Genomic DNA, 21,387 nt, shown 5'->3' on the forward strand with positions numbered 1-21,387 from the left:
TGCCTTGGTAACTGGGAGCAGGTGGGAATCATCCCCTGAAATGGGGAAGAGAAGTTCAGAAGGGAAAGGGAAGAGTTTCTTGGAACAAAGGTTTGAGGTTTCTGGAACTCAACCCATGGAACCCACCCCAGCTCCCTGGGCTGGGGAGAAATCTGAGGATCATCAGCCTCTGGGGTGGCAATGGAAGCCATAGGAGAGGATAAGTTGACTCCAAGGCCAGTGAATGCAGACAGAACAGAAGCTTGATGGTGGAAATAAAACACTCCTGGTAACTGGAGGTCTTGCTCCTTGAGAATGACCTTCATAAGGTTCTTATATGTGGCATAAGATAGAGGTATATCAGTGAAATAAAACTGAGGACCCAGAAATAAATGCATGCTTTTTTTTTTTTTTTTTTTTTGGCCATGCTCTGCGGCATGCAGGATCTTAGTTCCCTGATCTGGATTGAACCCACACCCTCGTCAGTGGAAGCCCAGAGTCCTAACCACAGGACTGTGAGGGAATTCCCTAAACACATGCTTTTATAGCCAATTGATTTTCAACAAGTGTGCCAAGACCATTCAGTGGGGAAAAATTAGTCTTTTCAACAAATGGTCTGGGAATACATACTTGCCATACATACGGGAAAAAAAATGAAGTTGGACCTTCACTTCACATCATATATAAAATTAACTCAAAATGGATCAAAGGATGTTAACTAAACTTACTGTGGTAATCATTTCACAACATAGGTAAGTCAAATCATGCTGTACATACACCTTAAACTTACAAGATATGTCAACTATTTCTCAATAAAATTGAAAGGAAAAAATAATAGCAAGCAGGAATTCTATGTATTCCACCATTACAACTTCACTCAGACTGTACTCTGTATGCTTTAGGAGTAGATTTTCCATATCCATACTGATGTCTTCTCATGATAATGTTTATCATTGATAGCAGTTGTGTTTTTCTTTCTAATATTGGAGACATTTTCTTAGGATATTTAAAAAAATTAACTTATCACCTGAAAAAAAAGTGGATCAAAGACCTAAAGCTAAAATCTAATATTACAAAACTCATAGAAGAAAATATAGGTATAAATCCTCATGGATTAGGCAATCCTGCCTTGTGTTAGGCTATTGTTTCTTAGATTTGACACCAAAAACATAAGCAACAAAAGAAAAAAATAAATAAACTGAAATTTATCAAAATTAAAAACTTTTGTGCTTCAAAGAACACTATCAAGAAAGTGAAAAAGACAACCCACAGAGCAGGGGTAAATTTTTGCAAATCATGTATCTGAAAAGGGTCTAGTATCCAGAATATATAAAAGAAATTTACAACTCAACAATAAGACAAATAACTCAATTTTTAAATGGGCAAAGTATCTGAATAGACATTACTCCACAGAAGATATACAAAGTGACCAATAAACACATGAAAAGATGTTCAACATCATTAGTCCTTAGGGAAATGCCAATCAGAACCACGAGATGCCACTTCCCACCTGCAGATGGCAATCTCTCAAAAAGTTAAACCTAGAGTCACCATGTGACCCAGCAATTCCACTCCTAGGTATATACCTCAAAGAAATGAAAACGTATGTCCACGTAAAAACTTGTGTATGAAGACTCATAGTCCCGTTGTGCATAATAGTCAAAAAGTGGAAACAACCCATCACCTGATAATTGGTAAACAAAATGTGGCATAACTATACAATGGAATATTATTCAGAGATGAAAAGAATAGAGCACTGATAAATGCTACAACATGGATAAATTTTGAAAGCCTTATGCTAAGTGAAGGCATCCAGACACACAAGGCCACATATATATATCATATGATTCCATGTATATGAAATTTCCAGAATAGGCAAACCCATAGAGAGAGAAAGTGGATTAGTTGCTGGATATGGGCTTCTTTTGTGGGTAAGGAAAATGTTCTGGAACTGATAGTGGTAATGGTTGCACTACATTATGCATGTACTTAATGCCACTAAATTTTACACTTTAAAAGGGTGACTTTTATGGTACACAAATCTTAATTTTAAAAAGGAAAAGCATTTATTTTTAGGTATGGGCTTATTCCGATTTTTTATTTCTTTCCATGTTAGTTTTGGTAAGCTATGGTTTTAAGAAAATATTGATTTTACCTAAATTGTCAAATTTATTGGCATGAAATTGTTCATAATATCTTATGATCTTTTTAATGTTTGTAGGCTCTGTACTGATAATCACCTTTTTCATTCCTGATCTTTTCAATTTGTGCCTTCTCTCTCTTTTTCTATATGTCTTGCTAAAGGTTAACAAGTTTTATTTGTCATTTAAAAAAACAACTATAGCTATTGATTTTTCTTTATGGTATATCTGCTTTCTGTTTCATTAATTTCTTCTCTTTATTATTTCCTTCCTACACTGTTTGGATTTAATCTGTTTCCCTTTTTTGCATCTTGAGATAGATACTTTAATTATTGATAGTAAATCTTTCTCCTTTTCTAATATATGCATTTATGACTATAAATTTCCCTCAAAGCTTGACTTTCGTCACATCCCACATATTTTAGCATGTTATATTTTTATTATCATCCAGTTCAAAGTATTTTCTAATTTACTCTTTGTCTTAGGGTCATATTGAAAGATATTGGCTGATTTCCAAACATCTTGGGATTTTCTTTTGTTTTTTGTTCTTGTTATTGATTTCTAGCTCAATCCATTAGATAACAGAGCATTCTCTGTAAACTTTCAATCCATTGAAATTGATTCCACTTTTGAGACTTATTTTATGGCCCAATAGATAAACAATTTAGAGAAATGTTCAATGTGCCCTTAAAAGAAGATGTATTTCTTAGGTACCTGGGTGCAGTGTTCTATGTACGTTAATTGGGTCAAGCTTACCAACTGCATTGTTCAAATCTTTTATATCTTTACTGATTTTATTGCTGTCTACTTATTTAATCAGTTACAGAGAGAAGTAAATTAAAGTCTTTCATTATGATTGTGTATTTACTCTGTTCCACTGCTTGAATTTTCTTCCTTAGGTTCTCTTTTATATACAGGCTGGATCTTCTCTTCCATACCTATCATTTTCTCTCATATCTTTTCTCCCCCCATTCTCCAGTTTATTTTTATTTCTTTTTCATCTTCTATTTCTCTTATGATATTATTTGTGTTACTTATTCACTCTGGTATTCACTCTAGTTTTCATTTCTGAGACAGTTTTTCTTTTTAAAAAAGAAAAATAGTTTCTCCTTACTAAATTCTACGTGAACTCTTTTCAAGTCTTCCTTTTGTCCAATTATCCCATTTATGAATTTTTATGATCCTGTGTTATGCTTTAATTTCACACCTTCAGTCATTTTTTTAAAAAATTCTTTTAGCTCATTTTGAAATATTAAAGTAAAAATGTCATTTGTTTTGTAGGCATGCCTTTCTAGAGAACCTCATTGTCTGATGACCTGTTTATGCTCATTAGTCCCTTTTCTTATTAGAACCCTGAGTGGGGCTGGGTTCCTTCCCTCAACTCTTTTCTGTTGCCCGTGTTTAAGTGAGGTAGGTTTCCCTGTACTCCTGAATGGGAAGAATGGGCAGATTTCTTGGCCAAGATTCATGATTCTAGGGCTCCCCCTTCTGTTGTACTGGAAAATGGCTTTAAAATGTGGCTTCAGAGGAGTTTGAGAACTGCTTCCTGTTACACTCCCCTACTTTTATCTGGATCTTCTCTTTACTTGGTTCCTCACTGTCCTGTTTGGTTTGGATTCCACTCCCAGCCATTTCTCCTCAGTGTAGGGATTTGTCCTAAAAGGGATATTTGGCTGGCAAGTTTCAACGTTTCATGGGGAGATTTCACGCGCTACTGGGAGGATTAATTTACATCATAATTTTAAAGCACTTCTCAAGGTGCCTGGCAGATAGTGTTAAATATGGGATATTTATAATAATTATAATCATTAATACCTATGCATTTTTCCTACATACTAGTCCTACTCATAAACACAAGCTATTTCCTTGATGTGAGTATCTCTTTCCTGCCTCCATGTCATTGCTCCTGCTATTCCGCCCCCTGAAAACCATGTCTGCCACCTACCAATGCACCATGTCTGCCACCACGTCTGCCACCTACCAATCCATCAAGAGCATCTGAGTCTTGTGACAACAGTGGGTTAACTGAACCTAAAACCACTACTCTGGACCACTGAAGCTCCTCATTTCTAAGCCATATATCCCAAACCCCCTTTAAAATTTTATGCCAATGACCTACCTTTTATTTAGATCTTTTACTCTGTGCTAAGCCCTGTACATACATTACCTTTTAATCTCCACAGCAATACTTTGAGTTATAGGCATATTTGGATAGGTACAATTATTGGCCTTATTTTACATATGAGGACACTGAGGCTTAAAGAGATTAGATACTTATCCAAGGTTGATTGTTAGTTGGGATACAGCAGTGATTTTGACCAGGCAGTCTGGCTCCCAAGACTATAAACTCAACCACGGTGTTAAAACTTCTCCGGACTGTAGTCCCCATTAAAGATAGAATCCTATCTTGTGTGGCTCTGTAATCATCAGCACCTAGCATATAGTAGGTGGTCAGTAAAGACTTCATCAGTGAGTTACAATAGATGAATGTGCACAGTACTTTGTGCTGGTCAAATGCATAAGGCTTCAGGGTTTTAAGACAAAACTTTTCTAGCTGAAAGGCACATGGAAAAGTCTCCGACACTGCTCAATTTCTTCCAAAGAGCCATTAGTCGGACTCTTACTCAGAACTTCTTTTTTTTTCCATTCAGCTTTAAGCTCAGTGAGACGTTTATATTTTCACAAGCCCTTGGCCACTAGTAACCCATTACAAAACTCCCAGACATGGCCAAGCATGGCCCTCAAGACATTCACAAAACCCACAGCAATTTTCTAAACTCTATAATCTGAGGCCACCACTCTCACAGAGAAATCCCAGACCTACTGTTCTTTAATAGAAATGTCAGAAAATTAGGAGCTCACTGATCAGTTAGAAATCCAATTTTTCCAGACATTGGACTTTCACTTGGATGTGGACTTACTAGGCAGCTGTATGTGAACTGGGCTTCTGAGAAAGACCCAGCCTTGAGCCAGAAAACCTGGGTTTGGTCCCTGCTCTGTCACTTGTTGGCTGTGTAATGCTGGGCAAGTACTTCTTGCTGGGTCTCAGTCTTTCATTAAATAAAATAATTAGGAATAACAACATTCTGCTTATGTCACAACATTGTTAGGAGTACATTCAATAATGTATGTGACAGTCTTTGTAAACTGTAAAGTCCATGCTATACAAAATCAAGAGTGAGCCATGGGAGCCAGCTGGGAAGGCTGGGCTGCCATGTTTAAACAGCCATGAAGGGACCACTGAAGCAAATGAGTGAGCCAAGAAGGCACCTAGTGAAAAGTGAAGAACGGAGCAGAGAAAGAAGAGGAGATGAAAGACTGCAGAGTCTGAAAGAGAAATACAGAAAGGACAGGAGAGAGGGAGGAGCCTGATATCTTTGTAGTTCCAGCATTCTGAAAGATCCCCACAGTAATATATCCTTACAGCAACCCTCATTATCTCTATTGATTAAAAAAAAAAAGCAGGAGATTCTACTTCTACTACTCATTTCTATGATATACACATTAGCATTCTAGATTCCTGTTTTATTAATAGAGACTTCTCAGTAGATATTAATGTGGTGGGGTGAACCTCAAAGCAAGGGTGTTACCAATGCCCTCTCAGTGCTGTCCAAGTTGGGTTGATTTCACATGAAAATGTCAGCATCCACCATGCTTAGATCTCTTTGTTAAAACAGGAAAAAGTTTCCATTAATTTAATGATGTATGAATTCGCTGGTGGTTGCTATACTTATCAGAGGCTTTTGAATCTTTTGGAATAAAATAGAAAAAATAGAATAAAATAATCTAGCACATAGTAGGTGCTATTTTATTTGAATAGTAGGAATATTTGAATAAATATGAATAAAACATTTATTGAATGAATAATATTTGTGAGATCAAATACTATAGAATAATTATCCTTAAAATCTCCCCTGCTGCAAAACACCTAGAAAGGTCAAATTAAATATGGTGACATGTATCAGAAAACGTAGATGAGATTTAAAATAAGTAAGAGAAATCCCAAGGAGCCAAAACCAAAGAAGTAATAACTATGGAGAAAAGCAGGCAGACCAGCCATGGATGCCCTGAGGGCATGTGCCTATCCAGGAAAACCAGAGCCCAAGTTATAATGACCAGAGGAGTAAAAGGCAATCATGTCTTAGGGATGAGGGTGGGGTAGGGGAAATGAAGCTGAGATCATCCCACATAAAACCTAAATAAATGCTCAAAGGGCTAATAATGTCAATGAAAGGTGAGACTAGAAAGAGAAAGTATTTACTGGAAAAGGGAGTCAAGAAAGATACTTGTTTGTCTCACGCTCAAATCTGAGTGGAAGGACAAAATCTCCCCTAAAACATCATAACCACAGACCTACCCCTGCCCCTTCATTTGAGTTTCAAATTTACACCACATGTATGGGTTAGAATATGCCAAGCCAAAAAATTAATACAAATAGATGGGTTGGTAAAACTGGGAGGTGCCTCATAAAACCAAAGCAAACCTACTTTGGAGGAATTTCTCAACCCAGGCTTTGTGGGATTCCCACAGATAAAGACAATCAAGCATGAGCTCACAATCTAAACTTACAAGCAAAATGCTCAAGGATACAAGCCACTATGAGGGGAGAGTCAGCTGATATAACAACATAAAGGATTTGATACACTAAGGGTTACAGGTATTGGCATGACTAGACATAAAATTTTAAATGAGTATGTTTGAATGTTTTTAAACGTTTTTAAAGGAATAGAAAACATAATCACAAAAGTTGGAACAGAATGAAACAGAGAGTTTATAAGTAAATAATAAATCACTGAAAGTAAAAATGAACTAAACAAAAATGTGGAAGTTTGACCACATACTATGTAGATAAGGCTAAGGAAAACAGGTCCACTCATGCATTGCTGTAGGAGTGAAAACCAATGCCAGCCCTATGGAGGGTATATATATGTATATATATACATATGTATGTATATATATACTCTGTATGTGTATGTGTAACATATGTATATATATATATGTATATGTGTATGCATGTGTGCATGTATACATGTAGTTTATAACAAACTTGAACATATATAAGGTTCTGACCCAGCAATTCAACCTCCGGAAATTTATACACAGATACACTTGCACATATCCAAAATAAGATATGTACAAGGTTATTCACTGCAGCATTGTTTGTAAGAGAAAAAGACTGTAAACAACTCAAATGTCCATCAATAGGAGGCTGGCCAAATAAGTCATTGTTCATCCATATAATAAAATACTATGCAAGTGTTTAAAAATAAAAGAATGAGGAAACTATGTGCTGATATGTGAATATCTCCAAACTATACTATTTAATAACAAAATCAAAGTACAAAGCAAGATGTATAACATGCTTCCTTTTGTGTGAGAAAGGGAGAAAATAAGAAAACATTTCTACTAGTATTTGCTTGTATCAGTGTGAAAAAATTCTGAGAAGACACCAAAGAAACTAAAAAAAAAAGAAAAGAAAAGAAAAGGAAAAAAGTGGCACCTGTGGAGGTAAGTTAGAGCGGGGGCAGGTGGGTAAAGGAGCAGGAAGGAGTTTAATCACCATATATCTTTTTATATTGTTTTGATGTTTGCATCTTGGTAAATGTATTACCTAATTTAAAAACTCAACGGATGGATTAAATAGCACATTAGACAAAGCTAAAGCAAGAATCAGTGAACTGAAACAAAGAACTAGAGAAAAATAATGAGAACACAGTACAGAGAGACAAAAAGTAGACAAGAAAGAGTATAACAGACCAAGAAGAGAGAGTGAGAAGGCCTATTATATTGCTAATTGCAAAAGTCAAAAATAGAGAGAATGGAGGCTTCCCTGGTGGTGCAGTGGTTGAGAGTCCGCCTGACAATGCAGGGGACACGGGTTCGTGCCCCAGTCCGGGAAGATCCCACATGCCGCGGAGCGGCTGGGCCCGTGAGCCATGGCCGCTGAGCCTGCGCGTCCGGAGCCTGTGCTCCGCAACGGGAGAGGTCACAACAGTGAGAGGCCCGCATACCGTAAAAAAAAACAAAAAAATAGAGAGAATGAGAGAGATGGAATATATGAAGGGATAACGGCCAAGATGTTTTCATCATTTTCCAGAATGATGAAAGATGTGAATCCTCAGGTGCAGGAAGAACAAATCCCAAACAAGATAAATTAAAAGCAATTCATATCTGGATACATAACTTTGTTGTACAATTTCAGAAAATAAAAAATGAAAAGATCTTAAAAACAGTGCCTCCCCCAACCCCAAAACACAAATTCTCTATAAAAGTAATGACAATTAAACAACAGCAACAATGGAAGACAGAAACAGTGAAGTAACTTCAAAGTGTTGAGAGATGTCAACCAGCAATAACTTCAAAGTGTCAGTCAGCTGAAATTATGATTCCAAAACAAGAGTGCAACAAAGATGTTTCAGGCAAACAGAAACTGAGAGTGTGTGCCACCAGACACACCCACTGACACCCTTCTAATGCATGCACTTTAAGAAAAAGAATTATCCCCAAAGGAAGCCCAGAGAATAATGAGAAAAGAAATTGGTAAATGTGTAGGTAAATATAAACAAATGTTGACTGTATCAAGTAATAGTACCAATGACTAATTTAGTAGAGGAAAAGTAAGCTAGGACTAAAATACCAGAAAAAATAACCCTCAGAAAGAGAAAGGGTGATTTTAGATAACAGCATACTAAGTATCCCTGGAAAGGAGAATAACAATAAAGAATGTTAGATCTTGAGAAGAATGCATGTTAGCATTTTTATGGGTAACCACTAAAGAATCAGAAAGATTCTAAGATCTAAGCCATGAGAGGGAAAAGAATGTACTTTTTTAAAAGTTTAGTCAATCTATCACAAAAGAAGGCAGGAAAGGAGAGCAGAAGGGGAAGCAAAGAAGAAGCAGGACAATGAAAAAACATAACACATGATGGCAGAAATAAACTCTAACAGAACAATAATCACAATAAATGTAAATGGACTTAATGCAGTTGTATAGTTACTCAGATTGGATGACAAAACAAAATCTAATTATGTTTAACAGAGACCCACTTAAAACATAAGAACACAAGGAGTTTGAAAGTAAGATAGATCCCCACAGTGAGTACTAATCAAAAGAAAGTCGGTACAGTTAAAAATGATTAAGATAGTAAATTTTATGTTATGTGTAATCTACCACAGTCTAAAATAGCAATAGTAAGAAAAAGTTGGGATAGCTCTATTAATATGAGACAAAATTGACACTGTGGCTAAAAACATTACTTGGAATTAAAAGGGTCACTACACAAAGAGTTCAATTCACCAAGAAGGCAAAATGATACTACACTTGTTTCATAAAACAGCCTCAAAACCTAAAGCAAAAGTTGACAGAACTCTAGCTGCAGGGAGAAATCTACAGATGTTGAATGTCTTCACAGTGGGAGATTTTAATGATTCTCTCAGTAATTAGTATATCGACAAACCATAGATTTGAACATAGAACCCTGCAACCAAAAACTAGCAAATAGATATTCTTCTCAAATACATAGGAACATTTACAAAAACTTAACATTTAGTAGACCACAGAGAAAATTTCAACAACCATCAAAGAATGGCTGTCATATAGGCAACATGTTCTGACTACAATGCAACTATGTTAGAAATCAATAACCAAAAGATTGTATTTAAAACTCCATTTTCGGACTTCCCTGGTGGCGCAGTGGTTAAGAATCCGCCTGCCAATGCAGGGGACACAGGTTCGAGCCCTGGTCTGGGATGATCCCACACGCCGCAGAGCAACTAAGCCCGTGCGCTACAACTACTGAAGCCTGTGCGTCTGGAGCCCATGCTCTGCAACAAGAGAAGCCACCACAATGAGAAGCCCACGCACCGCAACGAAGAGTAGCCCCTGCTCACAGCAACTAGAAAGCCCGCGTGCACCAACAAAGACCCAACACAGCCAAAAATTAAATAAATAAATAAAACTCCATTTTCTTCAAAATGTAAAAAGCACACATAAAAAAATAACTAAAGGACTTCCCTGGTGGCGCAGTGGTTGGGAGTCCGCCTGCCGATGCAGGGGACACGGGTTCGTGTCCCGGTCCAGGAAGATCCCACATGCCGTGGAGCGGCTGGGCCCGTGAGCCACGGCCACTGAGCCTGCACGTCCGGAGCCTGTGCTCTGCAACGGGAGAGGCCACAACACTGAGAGGCCCGCGTACTGCAAAAAATAAAAATAAAAAAAAAATAACTCACAGGTCAAAGAAAAATCATAAGAAAATTTAGAAAATATGAAGAAACTAGGCAATAATGAAAATACTTCATACCAAAACTTTAGAGATGCAGTTAGAAAGATTGTTAGAGAAATGGAGAAGCTTAAATGCTTACATTAAAAAAGAAGAAAGTCTAATCCAGTAATTCCACTTCTGGGTATTTGTCCAAAGAAAACAAAAACACTAACTTGAAAAGGTATCTGCACCCCCATGTTCATTGCAGCATTATTTACAAGAGCTAAGATACAGAAACAACCTAAGTGTCCACTGATGTATGAATGGATAAAGAAAATTAAGAAAATCATAGATAGATGATAGATAGATATACAGACATGTATATATTTATAATTATTATTCAGCCATAAAGAAGAAGGAAATTTTGCCATTTGCAACAGCATGGATGGACCTTAAGGATGTTATGGTAAGCGAAATAAGTCAGACAGAGAAAGACAAATACCATATGATCTTATGGACTCTTCTCTTTAAAAGCCAAACTCATAAATACAGAGAACAAATTGGCAGGGGTTGGGGGGTCAGTGAGATGGGTGAAGGAGGCCAAAAGGTACAAACTTCCAGCCACAAATAAGTCATGGGGATGTAATCTACAGCATGGTGACTACAGTTAATCATACTGTATTGCATATTTGGAAGCTGTTAAGAGAATAGATCTTTAAAGTTCTCACCACAAGTAAAAAAAAAGATTTTGTAACTAAGTAAGGTGATGGATGTTAACTAGACTTTTTGTAGTAATCATTTCACAATATATACAAACATCAAGTTGTTATGTTGTACACCAGAAACTAATAATAATGTTATACGTCAGTTATACGTCAGTTCAAAAAAGAAGAGTGAAAGTTAATGAACTAAGGATTCATCTCAAGACATTAGAAAAAGAACAATAGAAGCCCAAAGAATACAGGAAAAAGGAAGGAAATAAAAATATGAGAATAAATGAACAAAATGGAAAATAATGATACAATAGAGAGGATGAATAAAGCCAAGAGCAGATTCTTTGAGAAAAGTAATGAAAATACATAAAAATCTTTAACAAGAATGATCTGGAAAAAAGAGAAAAACCATAATAAAAATTATAATCTAAAAAAGGGGTATCACTACTGATTAAGAAAAAAAAAACTTTTAAGAGAAAGAGAGAGACTATTATAAATAACTTCATGCCCACAAGTGTGAAATTTTACAGACAAGAAGGTTTCCTAGAAAAATGAAACTTGCCAAAACCGATACCAGAAAAAAAGCTGGAGAACCTGAACAGAGCTATTGAAGACATGGACCCTGCAGTTACAAATCTACCCAACTACAAAAACTGAGCCTTCTACAAACTCTGCCATAGCATGGAGAAAGTGGAAAAACTCTTCAACTTATTTCATGAGACTGAAGGTGATAACTCGAGAATAACTATGGATAACTCATTTGAGGGGTGAGGAAGAATCCCAAAGTTTCACAAATCTGTAAAGAAAAGGGAACAAAGAATGATCACAGGATGAAGGGAACAACGCCTGGGACTGCATTTTGGTCTCTAAAATATGCACAGTAAGTACAATCTAAACACTGGATTTGTTAAAGGACCTCCTTCCTTTCATTACAGTTCATGTTTGCAGTAGGTATAGTTTGTATAGGTAGATGTCCTCAGGATCAGTATCTTTCTCATGCATTCTGTGTAGAGTATCCATGGAGCTTTTCTGTCAAGAGTAAACATTTTGTAACCTCAAAAATATATATATCAAAACTATATCCACGTGCATAAGAATGAAGGTGGACCCCTTTCCATACACAATATAAACACCAAGTAGATCACAGGCCTAAATGTAAGAGCTATCTATAAGACTCTTAGAAGAAAACATAGGGTTTTTCATGACCTTGGGTTAAGCAAAGACTTTTAGATATGACACTAAGAGTATAACCAACAAAAGAAAAAAATAGATAAATTGGGCTTCATCAAAATTAACATCATTCATGCTTCGAAGGACACCATCAAGTGAGTGAAAAAACAACTCAGAGAATAGAAGAAAACATTTGCAAATCATATACCTGATAAGGGTCTAGAATCTGAAATAAAGAACTATTATAAATCAATAATAAGAAGACAAAAAACCCAATTCAAAAATGGGCAAAGGACTCGAATAGACATTGCTCCAAAAAAGATATACAAGTGACCAATAAGCAAGTGAAAAGATGCACAACATCATTAGCCATTGGGGAATCAAATCAAAACCACAATGAGGGGCTTCCCTGGTGGCGCAGTGGTTGAGAGTCCGCCTGCCGATGCAGGGGACACGGGTTCGTGCCCCAGTCCGGGAAGATCTCACATGCCGCGGAGTGGCTAGGCCCATGAGCCATGGCTGCTGAGCCTGCATGTCTGGAGCCTGTGCTCCGCAACGGGAGAGGCCACAACGGTGAGAGGCCCGCGTACCGCCAAAAAAAAAAAAAAAACCACAATGAGACAACACCTCACACACATAAGAATGGCTATAATCAAAAAGTCAGATAATAACAAAGATGCGGAGAAGTTGGAACCCTCATACACTGCTGGTGGGAATGTAAAACAATGCAGCCACGTAGGAAAACAGTTCCTAAAGAGTTACTGTAGACCCACCAATTCCAATCCTACATATAGATCCAAGAGAAATGAAAACATATGTACACACAAAGAATTTGTACACAAATGTTCATAGCAGCATTATTCACAATAGCCAGAAAGTGAAAACAGCCAAAATGTCCATCAACTGATAAATGGATAAACAAATGTGGTATGTCCATACAATGGAATATTATTCAGCCATAGAAGGAATGCAGTATTGATACATACTACAGCTTGGATGAACCTTGACAATATTATGTTACATGGAATAAGCCAGATACAAAAAGTCACATCTTGTATGATTCAGTTAACAGGAAAATCCATAGAGACAGAAAGTAGATTGGCGTCAGGGGAAGGAGGAGTGACTGCTAACGGGTACACGGTTTCTTTGGGGGAGTGATGAAAACGTTCTAAAATTGATTGTGGTGATGGTTGCACAACTCTGCGAATATACTAAAACCCACTGAACTGTACACTTTAAATGGGTGAATTGTATGGTATGTGAATTATATTTCAACAAAGTTGTTAATAATAAACCATATGGATGGTGTCTGAAAATTGCATCTTACGTCTCTGTGGAAAAACTGTGATTAAAACACATTTCAAGTGCTAAGTTTCAGTCGGAGAGGACAGCTTTCATCAGCTACACAGGCCAAAATCAGTAGTTGTAAACTTCAACGTCATCACTGCTCTTTCATGGACCACCCCCCCAACAGCATCTCTTGGACATTCGCCACGTCATACGCCGAATGAAAACTACTAAATGCACATTTCAGCATTAGGATCCTTAGAAATCCCGAAGTCCTCACGTTGATTTTATAGATGAGGAAACGAACCTAGAAAGGGGTTAAAACTCTACTGCCAAGAGTCACAAAGCAAGTTTGCATCGAAGCTGGGATTAGAACCTGTCCCCCCTACCTCACCTTTCTCTTCCTACAGATTTTCTGCGGGGTTCCACGCCCCTCAAACTGGTCTTCTGAGCATGGTCAAAACCAAACTCCTCACAGCCTGGATATCTGACTTAGGCCGCAGGCGGGAGCTAGAAGGGGTTCAGGAGGTCGCAAATTCTAGGAGAGGGAGGGGGACATTGTGGGGAGGAGATGGGGCTGGGTTTCGAGAAGACAGTTTAAACCCCAGTTCGCGTAAGAGCAGGGGACACAGTGGGGAACATGAACTCAAGGGATGAGCCATCCCATGGTGTCACATGTGGTCTGGGGCCTGTGGCTATTTTTTCCTGTCACTAACGCGGTTAGAGGGTGAACTCACAAGAATGGTTCCCCACTTACCCAGCTATCTCCACCTCAGACCAGTATGACTTTGCCCCCCAGAAGTTGCCCTGTGAGTCACTCCACCCGTGGAAAACTCATGTAAGACAAAGGCTGGAGAAGGCCCCAGGCCTCTGGCCTCACCCAAGTCTCTCTTCCCAGCAGTGTCGCACAGCTGCCCGCCCACCTGCACTATGGGTGCAATCACAGACCAGGGCTAGGGAGGAGGCTGGAGACCAGCGTGGCCACTGGTTCTCCTCACAAAGTGAGGAACAGGAGACCCTGTCCTGGGGTCTGCATTTGGGGCCCAGAACCTGGCCTGGGCTGGGGTGCAGGTGTGGGCAGGAAGTGGGCAAGCAGATGTGAACAACATTTATTTTCTCCCCACTGCCCTGGGAGGAGGGAATGGTCACGTGCTTTAACACTCACAGAGGGCCAGGCACCGTTCTGAGCACTTCACACGTAGAAACTCCCCAATTCTTCACAACCCATGGGGTCTGCACTAACATCATCCCCAGTTTGAGATGAGGAAACTGAGGCACAGAGAGGCTAAAGAAGCTGATCAGGCCACACAGTTAGTGCTCACCCGAGCTGGCCCAAGTCCAGGCGGACTGGCTCCCGAGCTCCTACTCTGTACTGCCTCTGACAGCCCACACATGAGATGCTGCAGGGAGAAGCAGGGAAGCTGTCCCTGCTGGCCTGTCATCAACACCAGAGCTGAATCTCGAAGCTCTCAGACCCCTGTGTTCTTGCTCCACCCACTACACCTCACCTGTTTGCCCCGGGTTCCCATGCCCCAGGCGGCTCTGCTTGGCAGATGAGCCTCTGGCCCCCTCGGCTTGCTTCCTGAGAGCTGTCAGCAGGCCGGATGAGGAGGTGAGGGCAGGGTGGGTGTTGGTGGGCGGGGGAGAGCAAAGGGGACCCATGACTAGAGCTGGGGGGCGGGGCAGGAAGCAGAAGTGATGTGAACTGTGGCCTGCGTGTTGAGCTGTGATGAGATGTGAACTGTGGCCTGGGGGGGCTGCACCACCATTTCAGGAGCCTCCCGTGGGGAGAGAGGGTGTCTCTCTCATAGGAGCATCTCAACACAGGACTCCAGGTAGGGAGGAAGCAGGGGGTCAAGGAGGCTGGGAGCCTCTGAGTGGGGACAGAGGGGTCTGGGGAAGAGCCTGATGGAGGAGGAAATGCTGTAACCCATAAAGCAAGAGACTTGGGTCCAGACTGTGCTCTGTCACTAACTCGCTGGGCAGCCTCATGCCCACCCTGGGCTTCAGTTTTCTCTTATACGAAATGAAGAGCTTAGAGTACACAGTCTTTAAGGCCCCTTCAAAGGCTGACAGTTAAAACTGAGAAAGCTGGAAACAGGCTCCCCTGGGAAATAATATGACGAGGGTCAGGATGGAGACTGAGTTCTTTAGATTAAGGTTATGAACTATGCTGCCTAAGCAAGATGATCGGAGGGTCTTCAGCAGACTCCCCTTCTCCTATTTACCTCCCTGGGGCCTGCCATTTTGCCTAGAATTCCACCATTCAAGCCACTCCTTTAGGTAAGGCACGGAAGGTTCCAGCTGGAATACAGGGGAAGTTCCTGCTCTCCGTAATCCCCCGGGCCTCAGACAAGCTGCTGTCCCTGGCACGTGCCAGAGTGGAGAGGCCTCTGAGGAGCTCAGTCTGGACGGGGTAGAGAGAGGAGATTCCAGATCATAAGCAGGCCCAGTGAAGCTCCAGAGCCACCTCAAAGTGAGGAAGAAACTTTCAGCTAAGCACTGTCCAATAGTCGGCAATAGGCAGCTTGCAGACACAGCCAGAATCCCGAGGAGTGTGGCAGGGAATACCAAAGGGGAGACAAGCATCAGGAGAGCAAACCGAACGACCCCTCCCCACACAGGATCTAGGGGCACAGGCGCATAGGCGGCTTTTATTCTAGAATTCAGGCTGACGTTCTTCCATGAGCTCAGAGAGAGGGCCCCGAAGGGGAAATGGGGAGAATGAGGGTGACGCACAACCTCATTTCTTTTCCAATTCTGTTAAGGGCTTAATGGGGGTGGGGGGAGATAATGAGAGAGGTGAGGTGAGGAAAGAAAGCATGGCTTGTTCTTGGGTCGACAATAATACCTCTCCAGAATCCAGGCTTCCCTAGAGTTCCCAGATTCCCCAGATTCCTCCCCAAATCTTCTACGGCTACTCTCCGTCCCCTCCTCTGCACGCAGAGACCCCCTCCCCACCAGCAGTAGCTGTGGTCCTGGGGACAAAACCATCCATCTGGATTCCCATTTGGCCTTAAATAGTGAAATCCTAGCGAGGGTCTCCTCCTGGCTGTGTGACCTTGGGCGAGTCCACTCCCCTCTTTGGGTCCATCTGTACAATGTAGGGGGTGGACAAGGTTTGTAAAGGCCATGCCAGCTCTGACATCCAATGACTTAGGAGATATCTCATTCCCTCCCCATCCCATAAGGCCTGATAAGCTACAGTTGGAGGAGGGGTTGGCCCTCCTCCATGCCCCTGCCCACAGATTCTGCCCTCTATCTCCACAGCTCCATGGCCTCCCGAGCGCTCCTCCCCGGCATCCTCCTCCTGCTTCTGCCCGCCCCCGCCCCTGCCCCCTGCTACACGGCCGCACGCTCTGAGTGCCGGCGCAACCTCAGGTTCGTGCCGGGCTCCTGGCTGGCAGGGGAGGGCGTGGATGTGACCAGCCTCCGGCGCTCAGGCTCCTTCCCGGTGGACACACAGCGCTTCCTGCGGCCCGACGGCACCTGCACCCTCTGCCGCAACGCCCTGCAGCAGGGCGCCCTCCAGCGCCTGCCCCTGGCGCTCACCGACTGGCGCGCCCAGGGTTCGGGCTGCAACCGCAAAGTGCTCAAGGGTGAGGGTCGCTCCACCGAGGAGGTGGCTGGGGCGGCGGCCAACAGCATCCGTAACGACTGGCAGGTGGGGCTGGATGTGACTCCCGAGCCTAGCAGCAACGTGCGCGTGACCATGGCAGCCTCGCACTCCCGGGAAGCCAACTTCGCGGCCCAGAAGACTCACCAGGACCAGTACCGCTTCAGCCTGGACTCAGTGGAGTGTCGCTTCTACAGGTGAGCGCCGGGGTCGGGGGAGTGGAGGGTGGACGGGACTTAGAAAAGGCGTGGGAAACTCGGGGTGGTCTGGGAGCCCTTGAATGGCAGCGTGGGGAGCTGGAGGCTGCTTCCGCCAGGAGGAGATGGCAGTCCTGGTTCTCGCGTACCCCCTTCCCTGAGGCCCTGATCTGGAAGAACCCAGGGAGAGAACAGGTGGAGGGCAAGCCAGCAAGGCTATGCTCAGAGCCCCAGGTGGTGCCAGTTTGGTCTACTGAGCACCCAACCGCCACTTCCCTGGGCATTGCTAGCTTCCTGCGGGCAGGAGGCCTGGCTGGGTCCCTCCTATCCCTGGGCCTCTTTCATCCGTTCAAGTGCTCTTCATTTCTGCCTTGCCAGGCTCTGTGCTAAGAACTCGGGCTACAGGTTGAACAACAGCAGCCATGCCCTAAGCCCTCAGGGACCTAGTCACTCTAAGAAATGCATGGTCTCCATGGGACCCAGAGTCACCCACCCTGACTTCTCTCACGGCAGGCCATGTTTCCCACACAGTGAGACAGGGTGCTCCTGCCTGCGTGGCCAGAGTTGTCAGGAGCCCAGGTATACAAGGCCCAACCCAGGGGACAGATAGACAAAGGCCACAGGACTAGGTTCCAAAGCCAGAGAGATACCATCAGTGTCATACCATCACTTTTAAAATTAGAAAAGAAAAAGAAAAGAAAAAACTTTTTTTGAAAAAGAAAGACAAAAATACCTATACGAAGTACCTAGGTCACCAAGGGGCAACAGGCAGGGTGGGTTTCCCTGCTGGCTTGGCAGTTCAGAGCTTGAGCTTTGGAGCCAGGCCACCTGGGTCCAAGTCCTAGTTCTACCACTTAATGTGACCTTGGGCAATCTCACAGGAGTTATTCAGGGGAAAACACTACCCACCACTGGGCCCACCTGATGTTTTTCTCTCGCCTCAGTTTCCACCTGGTGCACACTCCCCCACTGCACCCTGAGTTCAAGAGGGCCCTCAAGACCCTGCCCCGCCACTTCAACATCTCCACCGAGCCTGACTACCGGAGGCTCATCTCCAGCTACGGCACCCACTTCATCCGGTCCATGGAGCTGGGCGGCCGCGTCTCGGCCCTCACCGCCCTGCGCACCTGCGAGCTGGCCCTGGAAGGGCTCACGGCCCAGGGGGTTGAGGACTGCCTGGCCGTCGAGGCCGAGGTCAGCATAAGAAGCCACGCCAGTGCCTCGTCGGCATTCAAGGCGTGTGAGGAGAAGAAGAAACAGCACAAGATGGGGACCTCCTTCCACCAGGCCTACCGGGAACGCTGTTCTGAGGTCGTTGGCGGCCACCACACGTCCATGCATGACCTGCTGTTCGGGAACCAGGCCGGGCCCGAGCAGTTCTCAGCCTGGGTGGCCTCGTTGCAGGACAGCCCCGGCCTGGTGGACTACACGCTAGAGCCACTCCACATGCTCCTGGACAGCCAGGACCCGCGACAGGAGGCGCTCAGGCAGGCTGTGAGCAAGTACGTGATGGACAGGGCACGCTGGAGGGACTGCAGCCGCCCGTGCCCCCCGGGGCAGCGCAAGAACCCTAAGGACCCGTGCCAGTGCCTGTGCCATGGCTCGGCGACCACCAACCAGGACTGCTGTCCCAGGAAGAGGGGCCTGGCCCACCTGGAGGTCATGAACTTCCTGGCGACGGGTCTGTGGGGAGACTGGACCACTGCCACGGACGCCTACCTGAAGGTCTTCTTCGGCGGCCAGGAGCTGAGGACCAACACAGTGTGGAACAATAACCACCCCAGGTGGATGACACGGCTGGACTTCGGGGATGTGGTCCTGATCACAGGGGGCCCCCTGAGGGTGCAGGTGTGGGACGCAGACTATGGCTGGGACGATGACCTTCTTGGTACCTGTGACCAGACTCCAAAGTCTGGCTTACACGAGGTGAAGTGCCACCTGAAGCACGGTCACCTGAGATTCTCCTACCATGCTAAGTGCTTGCCTCACCTGGCTGGGGGGACATGCCTGGAGTACGCCCCCCAAGGGCTTCTGGGGGAGCCTCCAGGAAACCGGAGTGGGCCAGTGTGGTGAGAGCAGTGGGCCCTGAGAGGACCAGTGTGCCAAATTGGAGGGGTCTCACGAAGGGACCCAGAGGGCCCATCTCCATATCCATTAGACAGTTGGAAAACTGAGGCTTTTTTTTTTTTCAGTGAGGTGGCTGAATTTACAGGCCGGCCCTGAGTCACCCTGTCCAAACTACCTTAGCTCTTCGATATTCTCAAGCCCCAGAAATGAGCTGGAGTTGGGCCACGCCCTACAGCCACTGCTACACAGGTCTCAGCTCAGGTCAGGAGCCGGGCAGAAGGCCAGGAGGCTGGTCCCACCAGGCTGCCTGGTGTCATTTGTACCATGCCCTTGCAGCCCCTCTTGTAGCGTGGTGAATTCTTCATCATATTAGATCTAACCCCTTTGGCCTCAGCTGCTCTGTTTGCTGTTTTCTTTGCCCACCAAGCTTTGCCTCTCAGACAAATCCAGAGCTCTCTTGACCTGTTTCACTGTGTACACAGCCTGACAGAGGACCAATAAATGTGATGTGGCAGTGACCATGATGGTGTTGGTTGTGGCAGAGGAGAGGACGGAGACCAAACACAGCCTTGGAGATAAACTTCTACGTTAGCAACCCTACCCAACAGAACAGGTGGTTGACCCCAGGGGTAGGCAAATAATGTCAATAAACTACTTTTCCACTTTGGCTGGAAATGGGGGGACCCAAAATATTTTACTTTCCTCATAACTCTCTGATTCGAGTAACAGCAGCATGAACAGTGATAAATGCCAATGGGCATTCAGCTCTGAGCAGAGAAACAAGAGGGACTCGTGAGGATTCTGGTGAACCGAAGGGCACGTCTTATCCAGGGAGGGGGTGGGGGGAGGGGCAGTCTGCACCAGCCAAACATTCCCAGGCAGGAATGTGAGCCCAGTGCTGCCAGGTTTTCTAATTTCTTAAAGTAACCAGAAATCCCAGCATGACTTCTGAGGGTTGGCAATTCATTTCACTTTGTAAAAATAAACCTACATGGGCAAGCACAGTACGAACCAAAGAGGACATGTGTGCAGGCCATGACTGATCCGGAGCAACCAGTTTGGAAACTCTAATTTCAGCAGAACCCATCTGGCAGACTTAACAGCTCTCCCCTGTCCCACAGTTCGAGGACAGAAGGTGATGGTTTCAACCAGGTAGTGTCTGAGGGCCTCCTGGGCTCGGCATGCAGGAATCCCCAGAGCCTCAGGTTGTGATATAAAATGAACTGGTCCTTGTTTCATGTGCCTGGGACACAGGCCTCAGAACACAGGCCCATGGGGTGGGCGGCAAGACTCAGGGTAGCTTCCTAGACCTGGTAGGATTCGTCTGTGAAGGGCTGTTGTCAGTGGGGTTCAGAGTTGCTGACACAGCCCTCCTGACTCTCTTTGAAACGCCCTACAAATTAAGCCCTTTGAGGTCCGCGTGGACCCATAGGCTCAAAAGCCCAGCAGTGACATTGCACTGACCCTGGATCCCCAAGTTGGGTGGGGGGATTGCCAAGCTCTAGAAGCCTGGTTGAAACCACCATTCTTACACCTTTCCCTTCACAGCCACATGCACAAACAAGAGCACAAGAGAAACCACGCAACTTCATGCTGCCTGCTGCACTCATTGAAAGTAAACATGGGTATGGGCCGTACCCTCAAGGAAAGCAAGGCCAGGGCAGGCCTGGCTCCGGAAACAACTCTGACAAGAGATGGCAGGCTTGTTCTAGTCCCCACGTGGTCAGTGACCTCCAGCAAGTCCCCCTGAGGCTTGGTTTCCCCAAAAGGACAGTCTGTGTTTTACTCCATTCCCAGGACTGTTTGGAAGGGGGCCACGAGCCTTTCTAGAAGGTCAGTGCTATAGAAGCAGTCCTGGAAGTTCATCTGCTTAACCCTCCCAGTTTTGCATTTAAGGAAACTGAGGCTCAGAAGAAGGGATTTGACCGTGGTTGCTGAGGTTAGTGGCCGAGCCAGGTCTCCGTGAGTCGTGGGCACTCCACGTGGGCACAGCTCTGGAGAGACCCGTGGGACCCC

At 44.0% G+C, this 21,387-nt stretch overlaps 2 protein-coding genes across 4 annotated transcripts in view; one reads left to right on the forward strand and one right to left on the reverse strand.

Moving 5' to 3' along the window:
- Positions 1 to 21,387, reverse strand: part of PALD1 (phosphatase domain containing paladin 1) — a 141,964-nt gene that overhangs the window by 1,740 nt on the left and 118,837 nt on the right. Inside the window, exon 20 of one of the 3 annotated variants that reach the window (XM_081244960.1) lies at positions 9,666 to 10,314. The exons of 1 other annotated variant lie outside the window; for it this stretch is intronic. In XM_081244960.1, the coding sequence (XP_081101086.1) occupies positions 10,090 to 10,314 (225 nt within the window). In that variant the 3' untranslated portion in view covers positions 9,666 to 10,089. Of the gene's footprint in view, positions 1 to 9,665; positions 10,315 to 21,387 lie in introns of those variants that run through there. One more of the 3 variants, XM_081244959.1, reaches the window with a different exon arrangement.
- Positions 15,278 to 19,884, forward strand: PRF1 (perforin 1). Its single transcript, XM_081231157.1, has 3 exons — positions 15,278 to 15,326; positions 16,762 to 17,304; positions 18,249 to 19,884. The coding sequence occupies exons 2-3, from the start codon at positions 16,766 to 16,768 to the stop codon at positions 19,375 to 19,377; spliced, it is 1,668 nt and encodes a 555-aa protein (XP_081087283.1). The 5' UTR covers positions 15,278 to 15,326; positions 16,762 to 16,765; the 3' UTR covers positions 19,378 to 19,884.

Source organism: Mesoplodon bidens (genome assembly GCF_964165515.1).
Source record: "Mesoplodon bidens genome assembly, chromosome: 1".
Classification (NCBI taxonomy): Eukaryota; Metazoa; Chordata; class Mammalia; order Artiodactyla; family Ziphiidae; genus Mesoplodon; species Mesoplodon bidens.